The sequence below is a fragment of the Hippocampus comes genome, unplaced genomic scaffold (genome assembly GCF_001891065.2).
Source record: "Hippocampus comes isolate QL1 unplaced genomic scaffold, H_comes_QL1_v1.1 scaffold22, whole genome shotgun sequence".
NCBI classification, from domain to species: Eukaryota; Metazoa; Chordata; class Actinopteri; order Syngnathiformes; family Syngnathidae; genus Hippocampus; species Hippocampus comes.
In genome coordinates, this window is record NW_017806175.1 from 659,130 (window position 1) to 678,232 (window position 19,103).

The 19,103-nt window shown below is 40.5% G+C and overlaps 2 protein-coding genes across 8 annotated transcripts in view; one reads left to right on the forward strand and one right to left on the reverse strand.

Annotated features, from left to right (window-relative positions):
- elavl4 (ELAV like neuron-specific RNA binding protein 4) overlaps positions 1–8,763 on the reverse strand; it is a 91,390-nt gene extending 82,627 nt beyond the window's left edge. For 3 of the 7 annotated variants that reach the window (XM_019896554.1, XM_019896553.1, XM_019896552.1), the window contains exons 1-2: positions 2,022–2,628; positions 1,251–1,391 (exon numbers count right to left, since the gene is read on the reverse strand). In XM_019896554.1, coding sequence (XP_019752113.1) covers positions 1,251–1,391; positions 2,022–2,069 — 189 coding nt within the window. In that variant the 5' untranslated portion in view covers positions 2,070–2,628. Of the gene's footprint in view, positions 1–1,250; positions 1,392–2,021; positions 2,629–3,103; positions 3,235–8,535 lie in introns of those variants that run through there. The other 4 variants (XM_019896550.1, XM_019896551.1, XM_019896557.1 and 1 more) reach the window with 4 other exon arrangements.
- The window catches only part of agbl4 (AGBL carboxypeptidase 4), a 270,285-nt gene continuing 259,533 nt past the window's right edge, over positions 8,352–19,103 (forward strand). Inside the window, exons 1-2 of the mRNA XM_019896549.1 lie at positions 8,352–8,511; positions 11,161–11,283. Of these exons, the coding sequence (XP_019752108.1) occupies positions 8,397–8,511; positions 11,161–11,283 (238 nt within the window). The 5' untranslated portion in view covers positions 8,352–8,396. The remainder of the gene's footprint in view (positions 8,512–11,160; positions 11,284–19,103) is intronic.

Consider the following 19,103-nt stretch of genomic DNA (forward strand, 5'->3'; position numbering starts at 1 on the left):
CCCCCCACCCCCTCTAATCACATTTTATAATCAGCGGCGTTAAATTCAAAGTGATTTTTAACTTGGCAATCCCCCGCCTCAAATTTTGTTTTTCCCCATCTCAGCCGTGCCGATATGAAGCCTCAAATGTGTAAACATGCCAATCATTCTTGTAGACTAAATTCAAGCTATTACTTACACGACATTCAACAAATAATTCATGGGCCAGCAGCTTCATGCAAACAGCAGATAACAGCGAGTCTTAATGGGCATTTTGGACAACAACAACAACAACAACAAAAAAAAAAACCCTGAGACAGATGGCTTTGAACTATTGTAAGAATGCAGAATAAGACGTGGGGGGAGGGGGGGGCGATAAATGAAAACACTTTTGAAGCCCAACTCCACGTAGACGTATTTCACCACTTATCCTCGGCGTGCATTTGCATAGAGTTTGCCGAAAACCCCTTGGGTTTCTTCAGCAGCATGACAGTGGGTTATGAAAGCTTCCGGGAAGCTTTGGGGTGTGGATCTGAGCCAGTTTGAAGGGGAGGCGAACCAATGAAGCACCCACAGCTTCATGTCGCCTTAATGCGGCGAGTCAGGGATTTTCTTCCGACATTTTTGCTTAAATGCTCTGGGTTTTCTTCTGCCCCTTTCTTTCCTGTTCCATTCCCTTCCCTTGACGTTATCTTTTCTAACTGGGACTGTCAGCGGAATGTTGACATCAATGGAAATAATTCCAGGCGTCTTCAGCGCTCCCTTGATGATGATCAAGTCATTTGTAACGAGATCATCCAATACGAGCTGGTGTTCCAATCTGATTTTTAATACCAAGTCTCAGTCACTCCTCCACAAACGAATTGGATTTTTTGCGGTGAATACTACAGAGCAATACAAAATTCCACAAGATTTTAGCCATGCAGACACACTAACACATGCACGTTTTTACACAACACAAACACCTCAAATTCCCTTGATAACAGTCTGTCTGGCGGAGACTAAAGACAGAGTAGGCGTAGGGTAATTGAACAAACACAACAATGTAAATATTTACTAATACCATCCAGTGAGAATACGAGCTGGATTGCACAATTGATTTGTTCTCTTTCTGCCCTCTTACTCCCTTCCTCACCCACACACAAACAACTCCACTCCCCCACCCCCTCCAACCCTGCTTCTTTTTCATGGCATTACAACGCACGCCTGTGTTCATTAAAAAGATGGAGACTTGGATATGGAGATACAGTGCTCTGTCTATATCCTCTTACCAGGGATGACCTGTAGCCCGTCTGGGCGGGCGATGACGGGAGATCCCTGGGAAATAGCGGCGAGTGCGACTCGGGGACGGAGCCCACGCCACTGGCTGCTAGTCCCGAGAGCTGCCCGTACCTCGCCATCATCTTGAGATGCTGCTCACAGAACACACACACACACACACACACACACACACACACACACACACACGCACACACACACACACGCACACACACACGCTCACGCATTGACGTGGGAGGAGAAGGGAGGAGAAGAAGGGAAAAGGGGGCGGGAGAAGAGGGGGGTACAGATAACAGCAGGTAGGAAGGACGATGATGAATATTCAAAGGTCAGAGGGAGTGTGTATGAAGAAGGAAGCGATCGAGAGAAGGAGGGGATTAGGGCACATTTTTACTCTCGCACAAAAGCACGTGAACACACAAGCTCTCAAACTTGCAAGCATAAGAAGGCACAGTTTTAGCCCCGATTGGACAAGCAAGGCTGGGTTTGATCGGTATGATGGCGACCTTGTTGCAATGGGGTGATGTAAAGTATGGCCACAATAGGTTCTCCATTTACTTTTACAGCAGAGCAGCTGCGTGTTCTCCATATGAACATACATGATAATGCGCTGCTATTGTCGTTCGCTCCTGTGGCTACGAGCAGACAGAAGTGCACAGACATGCACACAAACAGACGCGCACATGACAGAATGGCTGGCAGCAGACAGGTGAGGCATGGAAGAGAAGAAGAAGAAGGAGAAGAAGAAGAAAAAATGTCTTTACCTCGTTGCTCAGCAAAGCAGCGTTGAGTGTTCGGCTTATTTCGAACATGGTGAAATTCGGTACTTTTTTTTCTCTGTCCTCTTCGTGTCAGCTTCCTCCTTAGTTCTTTCCTCCCTTTTTCTTTGCTAAGGATGGGAGTCAGTCCCAGAAGCAGAAAAAAAATTAACTAAAAAAAAATCAAGCAATAAAAAAAAAAAAAAAACAAGCAGGAAAAAAATCTGGAGGAATCACTATTAAGTCCTTTATTTTGCCTTTCTTTATCGCGCTCTCCTGTTTTTCAAATGAGCTCTGTTGGCTGTCGCTGCAATAATGTTTCTGTCCAGGATCCCCGCACACGTCTTGAGTCAATATTTTTCTCTCTTTTTCTTCTTTTTCTTTTTTAAATCTCCCAGGAGTCAGCACATTAACACGAGAAGTCGGTAGGTTGGCTTGGCGGGCTGGCGTGCTGCCTTATCTGTCCCCCGCACACTGGCTCACACAATACGCTCCGATCCTCAAACTGCTCGCTAGCAGATTAGCTGTCCCAAAACATAGCACTTAGTTTAAACTCCCCTTCCTATTGCTTGCTCTCTCTCGCTCTCTCTCTCTCTCTCCTCTCTCGTTGTATCATCCCCCTTGCATTCCCGCCCTCTCTCTCTCCCTGCATCACTCTCTCTCTCTCTCTCTCTCCAAAACACCCCCCCTTCCCCCGCCCCTCGCAGCGTACAAAATATTGCAGCTTCAGTTCACAATTGCAACCACAAGGTGGAAAGACTGTTCTAGCACCATGGACAGCGCCACCGCCTTCCTCTGCGTGCCACTCCTATATGTTTGATTCTGTTCTCTTTTCTAGTGTGTCTTATACACGGCAAGGGAACATTTGCACTTATGGAGGCACTCCCTCGTGGACCATGAAAACACAGGGCAAGGATAAAAGGATTGGTTTGTGGTGTGAGGACTAATGTTTTCCACTATGCTATCTAATTAATGAAACCGGATTCAAATGTGGAAAAGGGATTATGCAAGACGTTTGGCAGTGGGAAGCATTTGGCTCATTTTTATGATATGAAAGGTAAAGCAAAGTGAAAGGGAAGGAAGGCTACCTTGTAGTGGCCAGCAGACGAACGCAAGCGAGGGGATGGGCTGATGTGAGCATCAAGGTCAGGTGGCCGTCCTCTTCCTCAGCAGGGTGTGGCACGGCCATGACAAAGCAGCCAGTAAACGGGGAGTCCAACTACGCAATAAACAAGAAATGTCAAAACATCGTCTTGAGCCAAGAATGTGACTCAGAATAATTGAACTTTGAGTCAAGGTGTAACTGTATTTGCGTCTAATAGGGAAAAGGTTGCTGAAATAAAAGGCTGTGTTTTACAATAGATTCGCTTAATGGGGGTCATGCCGCTGGAGTAATTGGTGCTATCAACTTTTGTAACGCTAATGTCAGTGGTGTGATACAACTTGCTTTGTAATTACAGACAATGATTCTCTCCCCGTGCTTTGAATTCTGCTTTCGCCATCAAGGGATCGAACAGGAAAGGCCAGTTAATAGTGTTTTATTGACACTGGACAATTATGAGATTGACAGCGTCCATTTGGGATAAAATACAATTTTACAGTGCAGACACACCAGCATTAAAGATAGATATTGGCCTTTTATTTATATTTAAAATAATAACTTTAACCAAAACCCCTCCACTAAAAACCTTTAATTTGGATTTTTTTTCCCTCCAACATATGACATAAACGCTGCATCATTATACTGTTGTGAAAGCTGGCAAAATATTGTGATGTTATCATGATTTACTCTGTGACTCGCACCCCATGTGTTCAAAACAATGCTTAGAGGGACAGATGAAGTGTGATGGGGTATCAGCGGGGTATACAAAGCAGATACTTGTGTGAGGCTAACAAAACATACAGTAAATTCAGATACACAGACATGAATGTATCATCAAACATATCGTTTCACTCGTGTCTCGGCTTTCACCTCATATTTCTCTTGTCTAAGAAAAAAGGGCTGCCGGCCACATCCCTGTTCCGCAAAGCTGGTCGTCTCCGGGGAACGAGTGGCCCAGCAGTGCCCTGGGAAGGAGGGGGCGAGGGAGGGGAGGGGGGCGTTGGGGGGTTGAGCTGTCGGATGAATCATCCAGAGTGAGGCTTGATTCTTCAGTCAGCTGCCTCTCAAGCCTTCCTCCCTGACCCCGCCTCGGCTCCCCTAAGCTCTCTGATTGCTGTCACCATAGTGATTCTCTGTGTACTGATGGCTGTTTTTTTCTGAACTGCCAACCCCCTCCTTCCTGTGCCCTCGTAGCCTCCCAACTTGATGCCACTTGTGCCTCGTATTGATTTTTGCATGACTACCTCCTACACAAATGACAGACTTCATTTGTGCATGTTAACAGGGTTTTTGCAGGACTCGATGGTACAAAAATGCAAGAAAAACACATAGAGCCTACTGCCCCACTCATATTATTTGGGATTTAATTGAATTTTAATTTTCCTGAAAAAAACGCCGGCAGAGTAATACAGTATCGAATCCAGCCAAAACTTAGCTCAGCCAGCTGCTATATAAACAGCACTTGTGATTAAAGTTAGGTCGTGACGACACAACTTTTTCACTTCCGATACGATATCGATATTTGCAGCCTTGGGTACTGCTCGATACCGATACCAATCTGATACGATATCAGCAGGAACAATACAGGCTTCTATAAAACAATAGTCAGCAACAGTAGGCATAAAAAAATCGGATCCATTTATACCACGCTGCTGGATAGAAGAACAAGACGGAAGTTTGGAATGACTGCTTCTATATGAGTGCTAATAGTGTAAATTTTGGATGTAAACTGATAGCGTCCGATACTGTTTTTATTGCTGATATCGGACCAATATCCGAAATCAATATCGGATTGGGTCACCCCTCGTTTTTGCGCTTCACAGTAGCGTCTTTTACACGTGCGTGACCGTTTATGTTAAAATGTTCGTGTCTGTATATTGTTTTGAAGTTTTGACATTTAAAATGGCGAAGCATTGATTTGCATTTCACCATTTGTGAACTCATGTACTTGCATTTTTTTCTGTAAAACACGAACACTATTGGCTGAAAAAATAAACTATTTGTGCATATTCACATACTTTGGTGTTCTTTCTATAACACCCTAGCATTATGCCCAAACGCAACTTCTAAGGTGCCATGTTAACCGAGTAACAGCTAGTGTTGGCTACCATTTGATAGCCACGCGGCCTGACGATTGAAGATTGCTGTGGGGGTCCTACAGGCAGACAAGGGTAGTTTTGCGCCTGATGCCATACAAAGTAGGTTGGTCAACTTCTCAGGATGATGTAGAGAAAGGTCCTAATCACTATAGCCAGCGGTGGAAGCACATGAGCTGAGTAAGAGCCAAACCGAAGAGAAGGAGTCTATTGAGAATCACATACTGTGGAACCTCCAATCAGATAAACTTGGACCATCTTAAGAACATGTTAGAGGAATTTATTGTGGATGGCATTCCTTCCTCATTTGTTTGGTGGCTGTCAGTCACTTGATAATGTGCAATCGCTGCCACCAAGAGGTGTACCACATACTGAAGGTCGGCGCTCTGCTGTGCGCTGTTTGTTTTGTTTATAATTTTTGTCAAAGTTTACTTCATAATCTTAAAACAAATGACACTGAAACGGAGAGCATTCATGCAAAAATCTAGTACAGTGCAAAGGCAGGAAACATACTGGAAACATGAAAACTAAAGTTTGCTTAGTCATGGGGAAATAGTGATTATTATGGTTTGGACATATTTCAGAAAGAAAGAAAGCAAAGTTTTGAAATGTGATGCAAGAAGCGATAGTATCCCGGAGGGCTTTCTAATATACTCTGATCAGGTTTGTGATGGTGTGCCGTGTCCTCCGCTTCCAGAAGAGGCTTAAAATAGCCACATTTCATGTTACTGCAGCTTCAACTCTTTCAGTGAGACAGGAATGTCCGCAAACATGTGAAGCACAAATATGAGCAGTCACACATTCGATAAGCATGTAAAAATACATTCTCATGAGAGATAATTAAAATGTGAGAGACCGTGGAGCATATTGTGCTTCACTTCAAGCGATTGTTGAGTTTAATGATGGATGTTTTCATTAAATCATTTCTGCACTTCGCAGACATCTTGACAGGAAAATGCTGCATTCAAAGCGTACCTTGGGCAGAGAGCTGAAGGGTTATTCTTGAAAGTGTTTCTATTCTTACTTCAGAAAGGGAGTTTATGTTTTTATCAGCATGGGTTTCTCTTTTAATTTGTTTATTTTTGTGGAACGAGGACGTGCTGGCATTCGTAGGAGGAATTTCCGTACAAATGTTGGTAGCAAAAAATACATTCTCTAATTTGAACACATTTTGAAGAGCTATTTCCATCCAGTTCCTGGCTGTGTATTTAGCAGCATTGTAATACATATGGAAAAATCATATTCCACATGTTTAAAAAATGTGCCCAAAAAGCATATTCTGGTCATGAGATTGAAGAAAAACCTTGGGCTCTCTTTTCATGACCGACGTAAATCTGGCATAGTGTGTAGCATATCTCTGAGCAGAGGTGAGCTAGTTTTGACGTTGGTCATTTTGTAGATGGGCGCAAACCGGTGGGCGGATATGTGAGAGGAAGGTCTGCGCCACTGTGGGAGTGGTTACAGCTAACTTCAATCATAGCAAATTTATATATGCGGGCTACTTACTGAACCAGTAAGTAGCTCACTACCTAATAGACAGATGGACAAACACAAATGCAACACTCAAAGAATTATTTTTTATGACAGTGTGGTCTCGGTGGAGGTCTGAGCATCACTGACTGTCACTTAATTGAAATATGGTCCGTGTGTTAAAAGAACTCTGAAAACTGAAAACTTCTGTACGGCACTGTGTGTCTTCTAATAAAATAAGTAACACTAAGAATCATTGAAGCTACCTGGTGTAGACTGCAGTGTTATGCATACTCCAATACAGTACATGAAGTTTTCCAATATGAGTTTCAGGCACGATATCAGGCTACAGTCGGGATCTCAAGAGTCACCTTATCTGCTGCAGACAAGCCAGGATATTATGGTAAACTCAAGCACCCTAATGTCGTCCCGCTATTCGATAAGAGCAGAGAAACAAGAGAAACATGCAGCATATCTAATGTATTCTGCTCATGCTCCTTAATTCAATTTCAATACCCCTCTTGTGAAATGAGTGACTGTGCCACCGTAGAGCCCTTTAATTGGCACGGTGTTAAAAACAATGACATAGCATAGAGGACGGTCATTCAATTCTCATGTTTTTTTTTAAATAGAATTTTTCACGGCAGCTCTGTATTCTCATGCTGTCATCTGAGAAGTAATCAGTCTGACCTATCTGCTCAGTGGCTTGTTGATGCAGGTCATCAAATACATAACACACACACACGCACGCACGCGCACACACGCACGCACACACACACACACACACACACACACACACACACACACACACACACACACACACACACACACAAATATATCATTGCCCTGTCCGTGGTCCTATTCATTTGGTCCAGTTATACAAGCTGAAAATTAGCAACAGCGTGTGTGCCACTTTGCTGCGGGAGTTGTGTGCCTGCTCATTTGATGTACTTAATCAGGTGCAGCCTTTGTAATGGGAAAGGAATAGGACCGGACCTGATTGGCCTTGATGACATCTATGCGCCAATTGCTGAGAAAACCACCAGCTTTAATCAATCTGCAGGATGACTCAGAATCACCGTCTGTGACCTGCAGTGATTGACTTTCTTTGAAAATCCGATTAAAAATGCAGGTGTGGCTGCAATATGATAGAGGTGTGACCATTAGCATGAATGTAGAAGCATTGTCTATTTTTTTATGTAACTTCCCCTTTAGGCACATAATTCACAATACACTAAAGTAAATTTCCCCCCAAAAAATCCGAGGCAAGCCCATCATCATTTCGGTAAAAATACGAATGGGATCTTTTTGTTTGAGTGGTTTGGAATGGTTGCCAGCCAACCATTCACACTCAATGACGGGCAATATAAAGTGTTTAATTAATTAATTTTTGGAATGTCCGGTTTCAAACCCTCAAGATGAGGACTTAGAGGCGGCTATGGACTGACTCTACCATCTTGGTTGTGTTTTTAATCACTCTGAAAATATTACACGTTTCAAGTTTACTATTTTAGTTAACTGTGGAATGCATGTAGTTATCATTCATTTTTTGATTGAATAAAAGATAACGTTGCCTCGGTTTTCTGTTTTATTTTATTTTATTGCCTTCCTCCTTAGGCGTCTCAACCCAGCTGCAGAGCATTATTATCCTTAAGGGAAGTACTTTTCCAAACACGTCTCGCTTTGCAATGTGTGACAACTGACTGCTATTTAATGGGAACCTCCCTCCCTTTGCCGCCTGCTCCGTTGCCTTGGCAACAAAGGGAGCGCGTCTGTGCAAGAATGGAACGGAAGATGGAGGAGAACCCCGTGAAAGACGCCGAGACTGGTGCGTGAATATTAGCCTCCTTACCTCGCTCGCTCGTCGGTGCTGTTTCCCAAAGAGAAGGCCCGGCGGGCAACCACGATCCGCTGGGCGTTTCATCGATCATCATGACTTGCCTTCACATTAGCGTGCTAAATCTTTTTTTTTTAGCTAGCAGGCGCACGGATGTAAACAAGAGTGATGTCACCTTCATGCTGAAAGCTAGCATTGCTGCAACCCTCTTTAGCCATGTTTAAGTCCTCAAAAACAAACAGCTGGTACGGGCTGGCATACGTTCTGCTTTGTAATAGGTATTCCATTCACCAAAGCAGGTGTGCTGGTCAATGGACAGCCCCAGCTAGCTTAGCTGATACCTTAATTAGCTCCGTGTGTCAAGTGCTGTGTTGCTCGTCCGCTTTAGTGACCTCACGCTGCTGGAAAGGGAGAGAGTTTTGAAGACAACACGTGTTAACTTCTCACAGCTCCGATCCATTAACAAACCTTTATTTACAATAGGTGCTGACGTATCAGTTCTCTTATTTGTGGATATTCTCACTTACATTGTGTTCTGAAATGTTAATGTAGGTTTAATATAACCACTATTTGACACAATGCTGTTCAAAATGATGATTAGGTAAGGCCCATTGTACACAAAGACGCCGATTTGGTAGGCGTTGAGCAAAAGTGTGTCACGCATTTATTGAAACGTATGCAACCGAGTTGCAAAGAACTTTCTGAATATTTGATTTCCTTTGTAAAACGAATGCCACGAGTGTGTTCAGCTGCTAAATTAGACAAATATTTTGACATTTTGTTCATAGAATGTTTCCATTATATATTTTTTAATATGAGTAAATTGTTTTATGCTTTTATTTCATAGTTGAGATACAATTAGAAATTGAACTGCACGAACTTAAGTTTGAATAAACCATACAAAGTGGTGTGTTCTAAACCTTTTGATCAAGACAGTATTCAGTTAAACTTCAATTAAGTACCAGTGGGTCCATACAAGACAATATAAAAACACATACAATACATTAAACTTATAGAATAGTGGTTTAGTCGGAAACATGACAATGGAGGTAGTTTTTGATTTTGGGATCCGTATTTGTTTGTCCGTTGTGTTGAAGTTCAAGATCATGAGGATAAACTGGTCTTGAAATGGAAAGATTAGTAGATTGATTTGTGTTTGTTCTTCATTTATTGCATGTGTCTGTGTGTGTTAAACTAATTAGTTAATATCAGAAATGTTATAAATGTTCTAATTTGTTTCGACTTGCTTAAGTGCTAAGATGAGGGCTAAACAGATGACAGTAGATAGAGAAACTTTGAATGCATTTGGAAAGACACCAAACAAAAATAAAGCAGCCACCATACCTACACAATTCAAAAGTCTCGTTCCATCAAACAGTTACGAATAGTAGTGGGACTAAAACTGAGACGGCTTCACTTAATGATCTGCAATCGTTGACAGCTTGGCTTACTTTCGCTAAAACAGACTAACAATCGCCTCAGGGCTCGATAGCGTTGGAATGGTGGGAGTCACCTGCCTTTCAGGTAACCCAATAATCCTGCATTTATTATATAAATTTATGTTTGATCTAATGCCATGGCAACTATTGAACAATATCCTAGGTAAGATATTTTATAAATATATGTTACCTATGGGGAGTGATGTAAAATCTGTAAAAAAGGTGATACATATTTACAGTAGGTAACGTGTTGCTCAGCCTTGAAGCTGATCTTCAATGAAGTGTTTAGAATACGGATGTATGGACTGGCTATCTGTCTGGAGGAGTGAGATCAGCTCTGCTGATTCATCCAAACCTCAGTCTCCATCTTTTACTTGAAATATGTATTTTCAGTCTTCTAACCCTGGTTCAAAACTGGTGCCGGTAATTGTGAAACAATATTTTGTCCCTCATTCAAGAATTCAATATATTTTTAAAAGGTTTTTTTTGAAATTATTCAATGCTGCTTCGGTGTTACTGTCGCCCCAAACTCGAGTTGTATTTAATGCACATGAATCTGTACATCAAGTTTCTTAACAGTAGGTAACCCCAGACTACCAAAGAGTTTGCTGGCGCTGTGCCATCGAGGTACCCGCAGGAGCAGGTGCAGAGCTTTGTTGTATGCTACATTTAGTCTATTCATAGACTTAAGAAGGTACCGCGGTATACTGTGGTTTGCTATACGGCTTAGACATCTGAGGAACACATATGGAGTTTCCTCTAGCGTGTTTGCCTGTGCATACAATTTCCTCCATTGTCAGTGAATGTCCTTGTCATCTGGCAAATCATCCGAAATACAGTGGCCAAGATATTTTACCTCATTACATGCATCAAGGACCTTGCTGCTCAAGCAAAACATGGGAAACACTGATTTCCAATCATGATGTTGCTTTTCTTGGCGTTGTATTGGATGCCGTATCGGGTACCACACTGAGAGTATATTGTAAGTTAGTCTTGTAACCCGGCTCTACTGTTTATATCGAACATTGAAATCCATTTTGATATCCAATATTAATCAGGCAATCCTGCTTGTGATTTCACAATGCAGTATACTTTAAATTAAAAATTAAGGCTTTAAGTTGTTATAATACTCTGCTTTTGATTTCTGAAATCTTTACACCCATTTACAACATATGTGTTTTCTTCTATAATGCATGTGTAGGTAACGAAGGTGGAGGCGAGGAGGCCTTGGTGGGCAATGTCAACAAACTGACAGTGAGCCCACCGGGGTATTCAGGATCTCCAAGAAAAGGACATCTGGTTTTTGACGCTTGCTTCGAGAGTGGTGAGTACTAGGATCCCATATACTTGAACATTACTCGGTTAGCTTCTCATATGACATATGGTGCTGTTTGTTGTTGCTCATGAACTGACACAGCTATGAAAGAATGTGACACTTCATAGTGAGTATGGCTGATATTTATGTGTGACTTAACTGCCACTTTGACCCACCCTTGACCGAACCATGATTTGATACCAATTTCATCAAAATCTCGTCGATGGACTGCTAACGTGGATGTTGAGCCACAACTCTTAATACGCTCTCCTCTTTTTATCAATCAAGTTAAGCGTGTATGAATAGTTTTGTAGTTTTTAACTTGTTTCTACTGTAGCTTCAGAAAATATGTGAGCTCTGAGCAACTGTGATGTCCTTTTCATTTGACAGAAACTAGCAAAATAGCCGCTCCCTGTGATGGCTAAAAACGGGTGGCTGCTTAACTCTATATTCAGAATGCAGTTTTTTAGACGAGTGATGTTAAGGATTTTTTTTTTTCCTCTTTCATTTTCATTGTTTATTTGAAAGGGACAATGCACATTGATGAACACTGGTGCCACAGCTGCGTAATTGTGCCAAAGTTAGCATCCAGCTTAGTTACATTCGTAGTCCCTTGGCCAGAAACATAAAACATGCATAAACATAAATGAGACATATTTAATTCATTCACACTTTCACAAGAAATCAAAATTCTAAGGTGCCTATGTGCGAGTATTACATTCTAAAGTGTGACAGTTATTAATAATTACTAAATTTGGGGTTCACTTCTCCTTTAAACATTCATCATCAACATCAAAACATTGCAGCACACTGCGAGCCTGTTCCACATAATGCAGGTGGAACAATCATTACATGCTTATCTAATATATTTGACTGCAGTTGTCAAATGTTTGCCTCACTGAATTGGTTGCCTATTCAAACAAGAGCTGACAGTGAGGTCTTTATTTCATTAAAAAAAAATATTCGCACATATTAGCACAATCTTATTTGCTCAACCTCCAGGTCCCATCCCACAAGCTCTTTTCATTAAATTTGTTGTACTTATGTGCTCTGACATTTCCTGTTTGTAGAGTTGTCATATACACGTATCCTACTTTTGCATTTATCATGCTCCCCTTAGCCAGGAGGCAAAAAAATTATATTGACTATCTGTAAACAGTTCACTGATAGTTGCCAATGACATACTATAGCTGATACAGTTATGGTAACTCAAACCCGATACATATATAATACATGTGTATGGAGAAATGATTTACATCAGCATTAGCATTGCTTTTATCTTCGCAACTTTTACCCATTTCCAAAAAGGGCATGTTAGAGGAGCTTTTACATTGATTAATGGGCATCGAGCTCCCACATTGAGATCAGCTAACATACATAACGTCTAAGGCTCCGGATGCATCTCCTGAATGATTTATTGAATTGATATTAATATCTCTCCGGTAAATGCATCGCTGAAGTTAGAAATGGGGGAGGAGTTGATTTTTGTCTAGCTCGTATCAAATGAAAGGGGTCACTTATATTTTATTAAACTGATTTTGTCCTTTTCTTTTCACGTGAGTCTTGATTTTAAAATAAAATGAAAAATGAGGGAGTGGGTGGCTACCCCTCAAAATACAAAAAAAAAAAAATCCTTAAAAATATATAGAAACATATACATATAAACACCAAACACTGGTAACAAAAACATAAACAGAGACAACATACCACAAATAAACATCACCAAGATAACATTATCGAATTAAAGAAAAGCTAGTTTGAGCAGGTGGAGTTTAAGGGGGGATTCAAAGTTATAAAAAGCATTTTCTCACCAAGTATATACAAATCTACATATATAGTATGTGAAGAAAATGGTATGAATACGTTATCAGAAATGATGTAGAGTAGTGATGTAGTGCTTAGCAGCTGATTCCCCTTTACACCAACATTCCAAAGACATGCCGTTGGGTTCAGTGAAGACTCTAAATTGACCGTAAGCGAGAGTGTGAATAGTGGTCTTTATGTGCTCCTCGATTGACTAGTGACCACTTTCTTCTTGCTACCGGCCCACAGTCGGCTGGAATAAGCTCCAGCTCCTGTGCAACACTTGCGAAAATAAGCAGTTGCTGAAAATCATGTTCATCACTTTATTATATGCTGTGTGTCTCTTGAAGTGGTCCGTGCATTCTCGGTCTTGACCGGCCTTGAGAATAAATCCATGTCTTCGTCATGTCCTGTCGAGTTAAAATACAATTGATTCTCGGATGTACCGAATTCTCGGTGCATCAGTTTTTACATTTTTTTTTTCTTCATTGATTTAAAACCGTGCCTTTTATTGCATGTGTTGAAAACGTGTTCAATAATTCTCTTTTTCTCTCAAACTTATCGCAAACTTAGGACTACTTCTGCGACCACCAAGTGCATCATATGTTCATTTCATAAAGTGCAGATCTCATTTAGAGTTGGTTTCACAAAATTACCTCCAATGTTTAGACACTTGTCATTTAAGCTGTTTGCCAAAGGTATGAAACCCAATTTACATTTAGACGAGGCTAAATTCGCATTGTTGTCATCCATATGCTGATCAAGCCACTGATGGACGACTCATTTACATATTGTGGGTGTCTCAACCAACAGGTCATTTTGAAGGCATGAAATGCCTCTTTAGATAGCATAGCAAATATATGATAATCATAACTGCGGTCTTCAACTTGACAATAGTTTGTGCATATTTTTAGACGCCCAACATACAAATGCAAATTTGCTGGCGCAGATCAATATTTATATACGCCACTTAAGAAAATGCAAAGCGGCGAATAAATTCAGTTAATCAGCAACTATAACGTCTTGGTCTATTGTTACGCGTATGGGGATTGTGTCACGATGCAAAGATTCCTTAAAGTGATATGAAAACCTTCATTATTTTTAGAGCGAATGCCAAATGACATTCTTATCTTGACTTGTCACATTTGTTTCCCCGTGCGCTCAAACTGTGTACATTTTCGTCTAACTCCCGAATTCTTTTTGTGAATGCCTCCTCTCAATGTTGCTGACTAAAGGGCCATCTGTTTTAACAAAGGATGACACTGACAGAGCAGGGTTATTGTTTTCCTGCACCTCTGGACTGTGCAGATGTAATTAAACACTCGCTGATTAGTCTAACTGCGGCATGCTGTCAGTGACTTGTTTGGTCAAAGAAATTCCCCAGGGATGACAAATGTTTAGTGGGGGCCCCATTGATTGGCACATCGCATAGACTCATCTGTTTTTACAATCGATTCGCTCAATAGAATCTAACTTATACGGCCGAATGGGGAACAGATATGCACACGCGAGTTTTTTTTTTTCACGCTGCGCTTCAATAACGAATCCGGGGCCTATTGAGACGCCGAAAATAGATTTACTTGTCTAAGTTGCAAAACCTGTATAATTGCATTCTTTGAATCACTCACTGAGAAAATTGTACTGAACACATTCTCACCCAAAACATAATGGATTCTCTCATGGCCCATGCTACATCGCTTCATCAGATTTTCGTGAAAATTAACTGAGCTTCTTCTTTATTTTGATGACGGTTGACAAAGGAATGGGGTAAACTGTGTGAACAGTGTAAAGTTATTCGTTTTTTTACAAAGCTTGGTTTTTGGAGTGTGGGTGGTTGTTACTGCCACGCACGCAGCATGGTGTGCATTAATATTTATAATATATGTGACAATCATTTGTCACTCATGTACGGAAATCTCAGAATCCACACCCGCACCAAGAGATAAAGAAGAGTGCACCCCTATCATCCTTGCGTCGGAATCTAAAACATTCATATAAAAATAAGTTCTTCTGTTGCAGCATCAACAAGTCTCTTTTGGTGACACGACTGTTTAGTATTGTCATTGTTCAAATGACACTGTTAGTTTGACTCTCTTTTGGGATGAAATATTTGAATTGTTTTCTGTTATAATCACAGAAACATAGAAAGACAAGTCAAGTTTATTTGTATCGACCTTCATCACAAAAATTGTCTCAGACGGCTGCGCAAATCTGAAGTTGGCAAATATTAACGACATCCCCTGATCGAAACTTCACATTGAGAAAGGACCGCAGATGGGGGGGGAAAATCCCTCTTCCAGGATGACCAGGCAGCAATGAATGAAGTGGGCAACATTTAACGCATCGTGTGGTGCGTACATTTTTGTTCCGCCCTTTGATAAAGGAGGATTTAGTGAAAGAACTCGTCAGGTATTTATCATTTCACAGATTGTGTGTAATTACAATAGAGGACAGTAAGTTGTTTTTACTGATCCTGTTACACATACACTGTAAATGATTGACACTACCTTGATTGCGCCTTCTATCCTCGGATGCAGTATTTTCTTAAAAATCAAATTAGAGGTACAAGATGGGGCCAACTAGGGAGAATAATTCACACAGATCATTTTCCTGTTGTATTACTGTCGGGTTTATTCTGACAGCTTTGACAAATTTGATAAAAAAAGATTTTTTTTTTCTTAACTGCAGGTTCCCTCTTTAAGATTAACGTGTAAAAAGAATAAAGTATTCAGTTTTAACTTGAGTGCTGTATGAAAAATTTATGCATGTGATTCCTGGCTCAGAATGCAGCGTAAGGAACTGATACTTTTTACCATTCGTAATTGTCACAGAAGTGTTAAAATTAAAAAAATAATAAGTCCACACACAAAAACACAATCTTAACATTGTTTACCGAATGGTGATTGTGTTGAATGTCAATTTGCTTCCTTCATATTACTTCCAGTGTCTTCTTTTCACGTTGTTCTTCTCTTCACACCGATGGTTGACAAGGCTGCTCCTTCTTTTGGAATACGTTTCGCAAATGAGAATCCAAAAATCTACACATACATACAGAGTTAATCCTTTGATGGTTGTTCGCATCTCTTGCTGAACACCGAGCGATGCGGCGGAACACAGCATTGTGGGGTTCTGCCAGATTTCATGAGTCTCCGACTCTCGCCAGTGGTTGCATGATGCGCCAACATCGTCAATTATAGCCGGTCAAAAGTGTACAGAAGCTTTCATACAGGTGAAAATTCAAATTCCCGGGTTATAAGCGGTTGAGACAGAGCCACCGACCACGTGCCGCCGAGCGATAGAAATACAGTATATGCAATACACATTTTGTGTTTCAAAACAATACCGAACCACGTTTATGATTTCATGTGTACACGTGGATGAAATAGCAAAGCTGGTGAGGATTAAGCGGCTCGGATAATGAATGGATGGATGGATATGCACCTGTAGCTCAGTGACCTTACATTGCTCTTGAGGACTTTCCAAACAAAGATCCAATTCATCTGAATGTGAGGGCGTACTCCTGACATGTGATGTATTGAGTGGCACTCTCGGTTGCTCTGTCTCTCTGACATCTCCTTGGCGGCGGCAGAGAAGCTTCACTGCTCAAATGAGTACATTTCCTCTCCGCTCTTTGCTTTTTTCAGTTTTTTACTTCACTCTCTTCCTTTTTAAACCAGGGGAATTCTATAAAGACACATTTGAGATGAATTAGGCTTGTGGGCAAAACCATCACTTTTGATTGATGCTTGTTATTGGCCATTTGTTGCTCCTTAGTGTTAACACTGATCACTGTTTTTTTTTTTTGTTTTGTTTTTTTGCTATCTATAGTATTTTTAGATCTGCCTTCAGGCATACAGTGTTGATTTATTTCCCTTATTGTAACTGACCATTATTACTTCTTATCATATCCGTTTGGCTGGGCGTAGCTTACGTGCAAAAAGGAAGACTAATGCAATAATAGTGGCTTTTGCAACGGATGAAGTGATAAATAGACGTTGAATGTCAACAAGATTAGTTTTACAGTCTTCAATCAATATAATGTTTTATTTATCAACCTAACTGTTTCGATTTGCAAAGACTAAATCAGACTTGCAAGACAATTCATCAACATCAGGATTGCCATTTTTTTTTTTTTTTTTTTTTGCATTTGAGCTCATGTAAATCATGAAAGATACATTTTACTGTTTCACATGGGTTTTAGGAAGGCAGGCTTGCTTTTACTTCTTTTTATCAGGCCGATGGCAGGAAAAACGGAATTAAAGCAAATGAAACAGTGCAGTAATCCTTCCTGACATTCCGAACTGTTGTATTGTGCCATGTCTAATCATTGAGTAAACACATTGGCTCTGTGGCACTCAGAGACCTCATCTGCCAGAAAAGAGCACACGCAACCATAGTGTCATGTAAATTATTTGTTGATGGCACTGCCTGGAGCAACACATTGTTGACCCAACCAGCACCTTATCTTTGCAAATGTTAGCGGTCAGTTTTAAATGGACATCACCAGTCATCAAATCAAATGTTTATTTGTGATGTATCCAGCTGTGATATGTCGCTGGAAGAGTTGCAAAGGTTGATGGTGAAAATGCTCAGACACACGTCACCATGGTAACATTTACACGGCACGAAGGCTGATTTTATTTGATTGTATTTGATTATTATTTTTTTTTTCTTCGCATTATGCACTTCCAACCATGACGGCCAAACTTTTCGTGGCTCTGACTGACGAAGAATATCTAAAGTGAAGTACTTAATTATGTCTCATAATCTTCTATATCCGTTGGTATGAAAAGGGATTAGTTTGTCATTGCTTGGATTTTTCTTTTATAGTATATTTTAGCCAACAGTAAATTTAATAATAAAACTAAAGTTTTGCTTGACTTTCTCAAAAAGTGTTTACCCTTCTCAAGTTTTTGGATTGGTATCTGGCACCGCCATGACTTAAATACTTAGTTCCGTACTTAAATGCACTAATTCAAAGTTCCACAATGAAATGTTTATTCTGAGTTGCTTCACTATACAGTCGAATCTCTTTTCAACATACCCAGTTTACGTTTTCACCCCTGTGACGTTCACGTTACATATTCCCAATTTCAATGTTTTCAGAGATGAAGTACAGTTTTTTCTTTCATGTCCCCAAAAATATTTTTTTCTTCATACTGTATACACGCATTTGTAATTAAATGTTTATACTGTATTGCTTGTTCATGTTTTTACATCTATAGATCTTCATACTGTACTATACATCATAGTTGGCGGCCATTTTATTGGAAACGAACTGCCGTATATAATGTACAGATTCGTTTTGTCCCTTGAGGTACGTTGTAACGAGATTCGACTGTATTAAAATAACACAGGGATTTAAAATAACCCGGCCACATTTTTTTGACACTTCATAAATCCCCTGTGTTTAAGTAAATAAATGTGGGAAAATGTTCTCCTAGCATAGTGCCTGGTTGATTGGAATTTAGCCAAGCCATTTATTACTCAACAATATTGTCAAGTCTGTGGTTGTGTCTTAAACCCTGTTTGATTATAAAATAATTTCTGAAACTCCAACTCACACTTCACGTACAGTGCTCACACAAGTGTGGACTGACTGCAAGCTACAACTACGTTGCTTACACAGGAGTTGGGCTGTTCTGCTCAAGTCCTTTGTATGGCTTTTACCAAATGGCACACAATTCAAAAAGATGTCTGACCAATTTGGAATTCAAACAGTGATAGAGTGAGTAAATCAATCAAATTATATACATTATGACCTGACAGTAGATATGCTATGTACAGTCATATGTGTCTTATTTATTTTGAATGCTTGGTTCAATTAAAGTGAAGAAAACAAGGTATTCTGATATTTTTTTCCCTCATGACTGTATGATCTGGCCCCATCTTGAGCCTCTATTTGATATGCAAGAAACCAAGGCGCCCAAGGTAAATGATCAATCAGAGACAGGAAGCGTGACTTGTGAAGAGTCGATCATTTGTCGCATACCCACGGGCATCCTCCTCCTCGACGCACCCCTGTG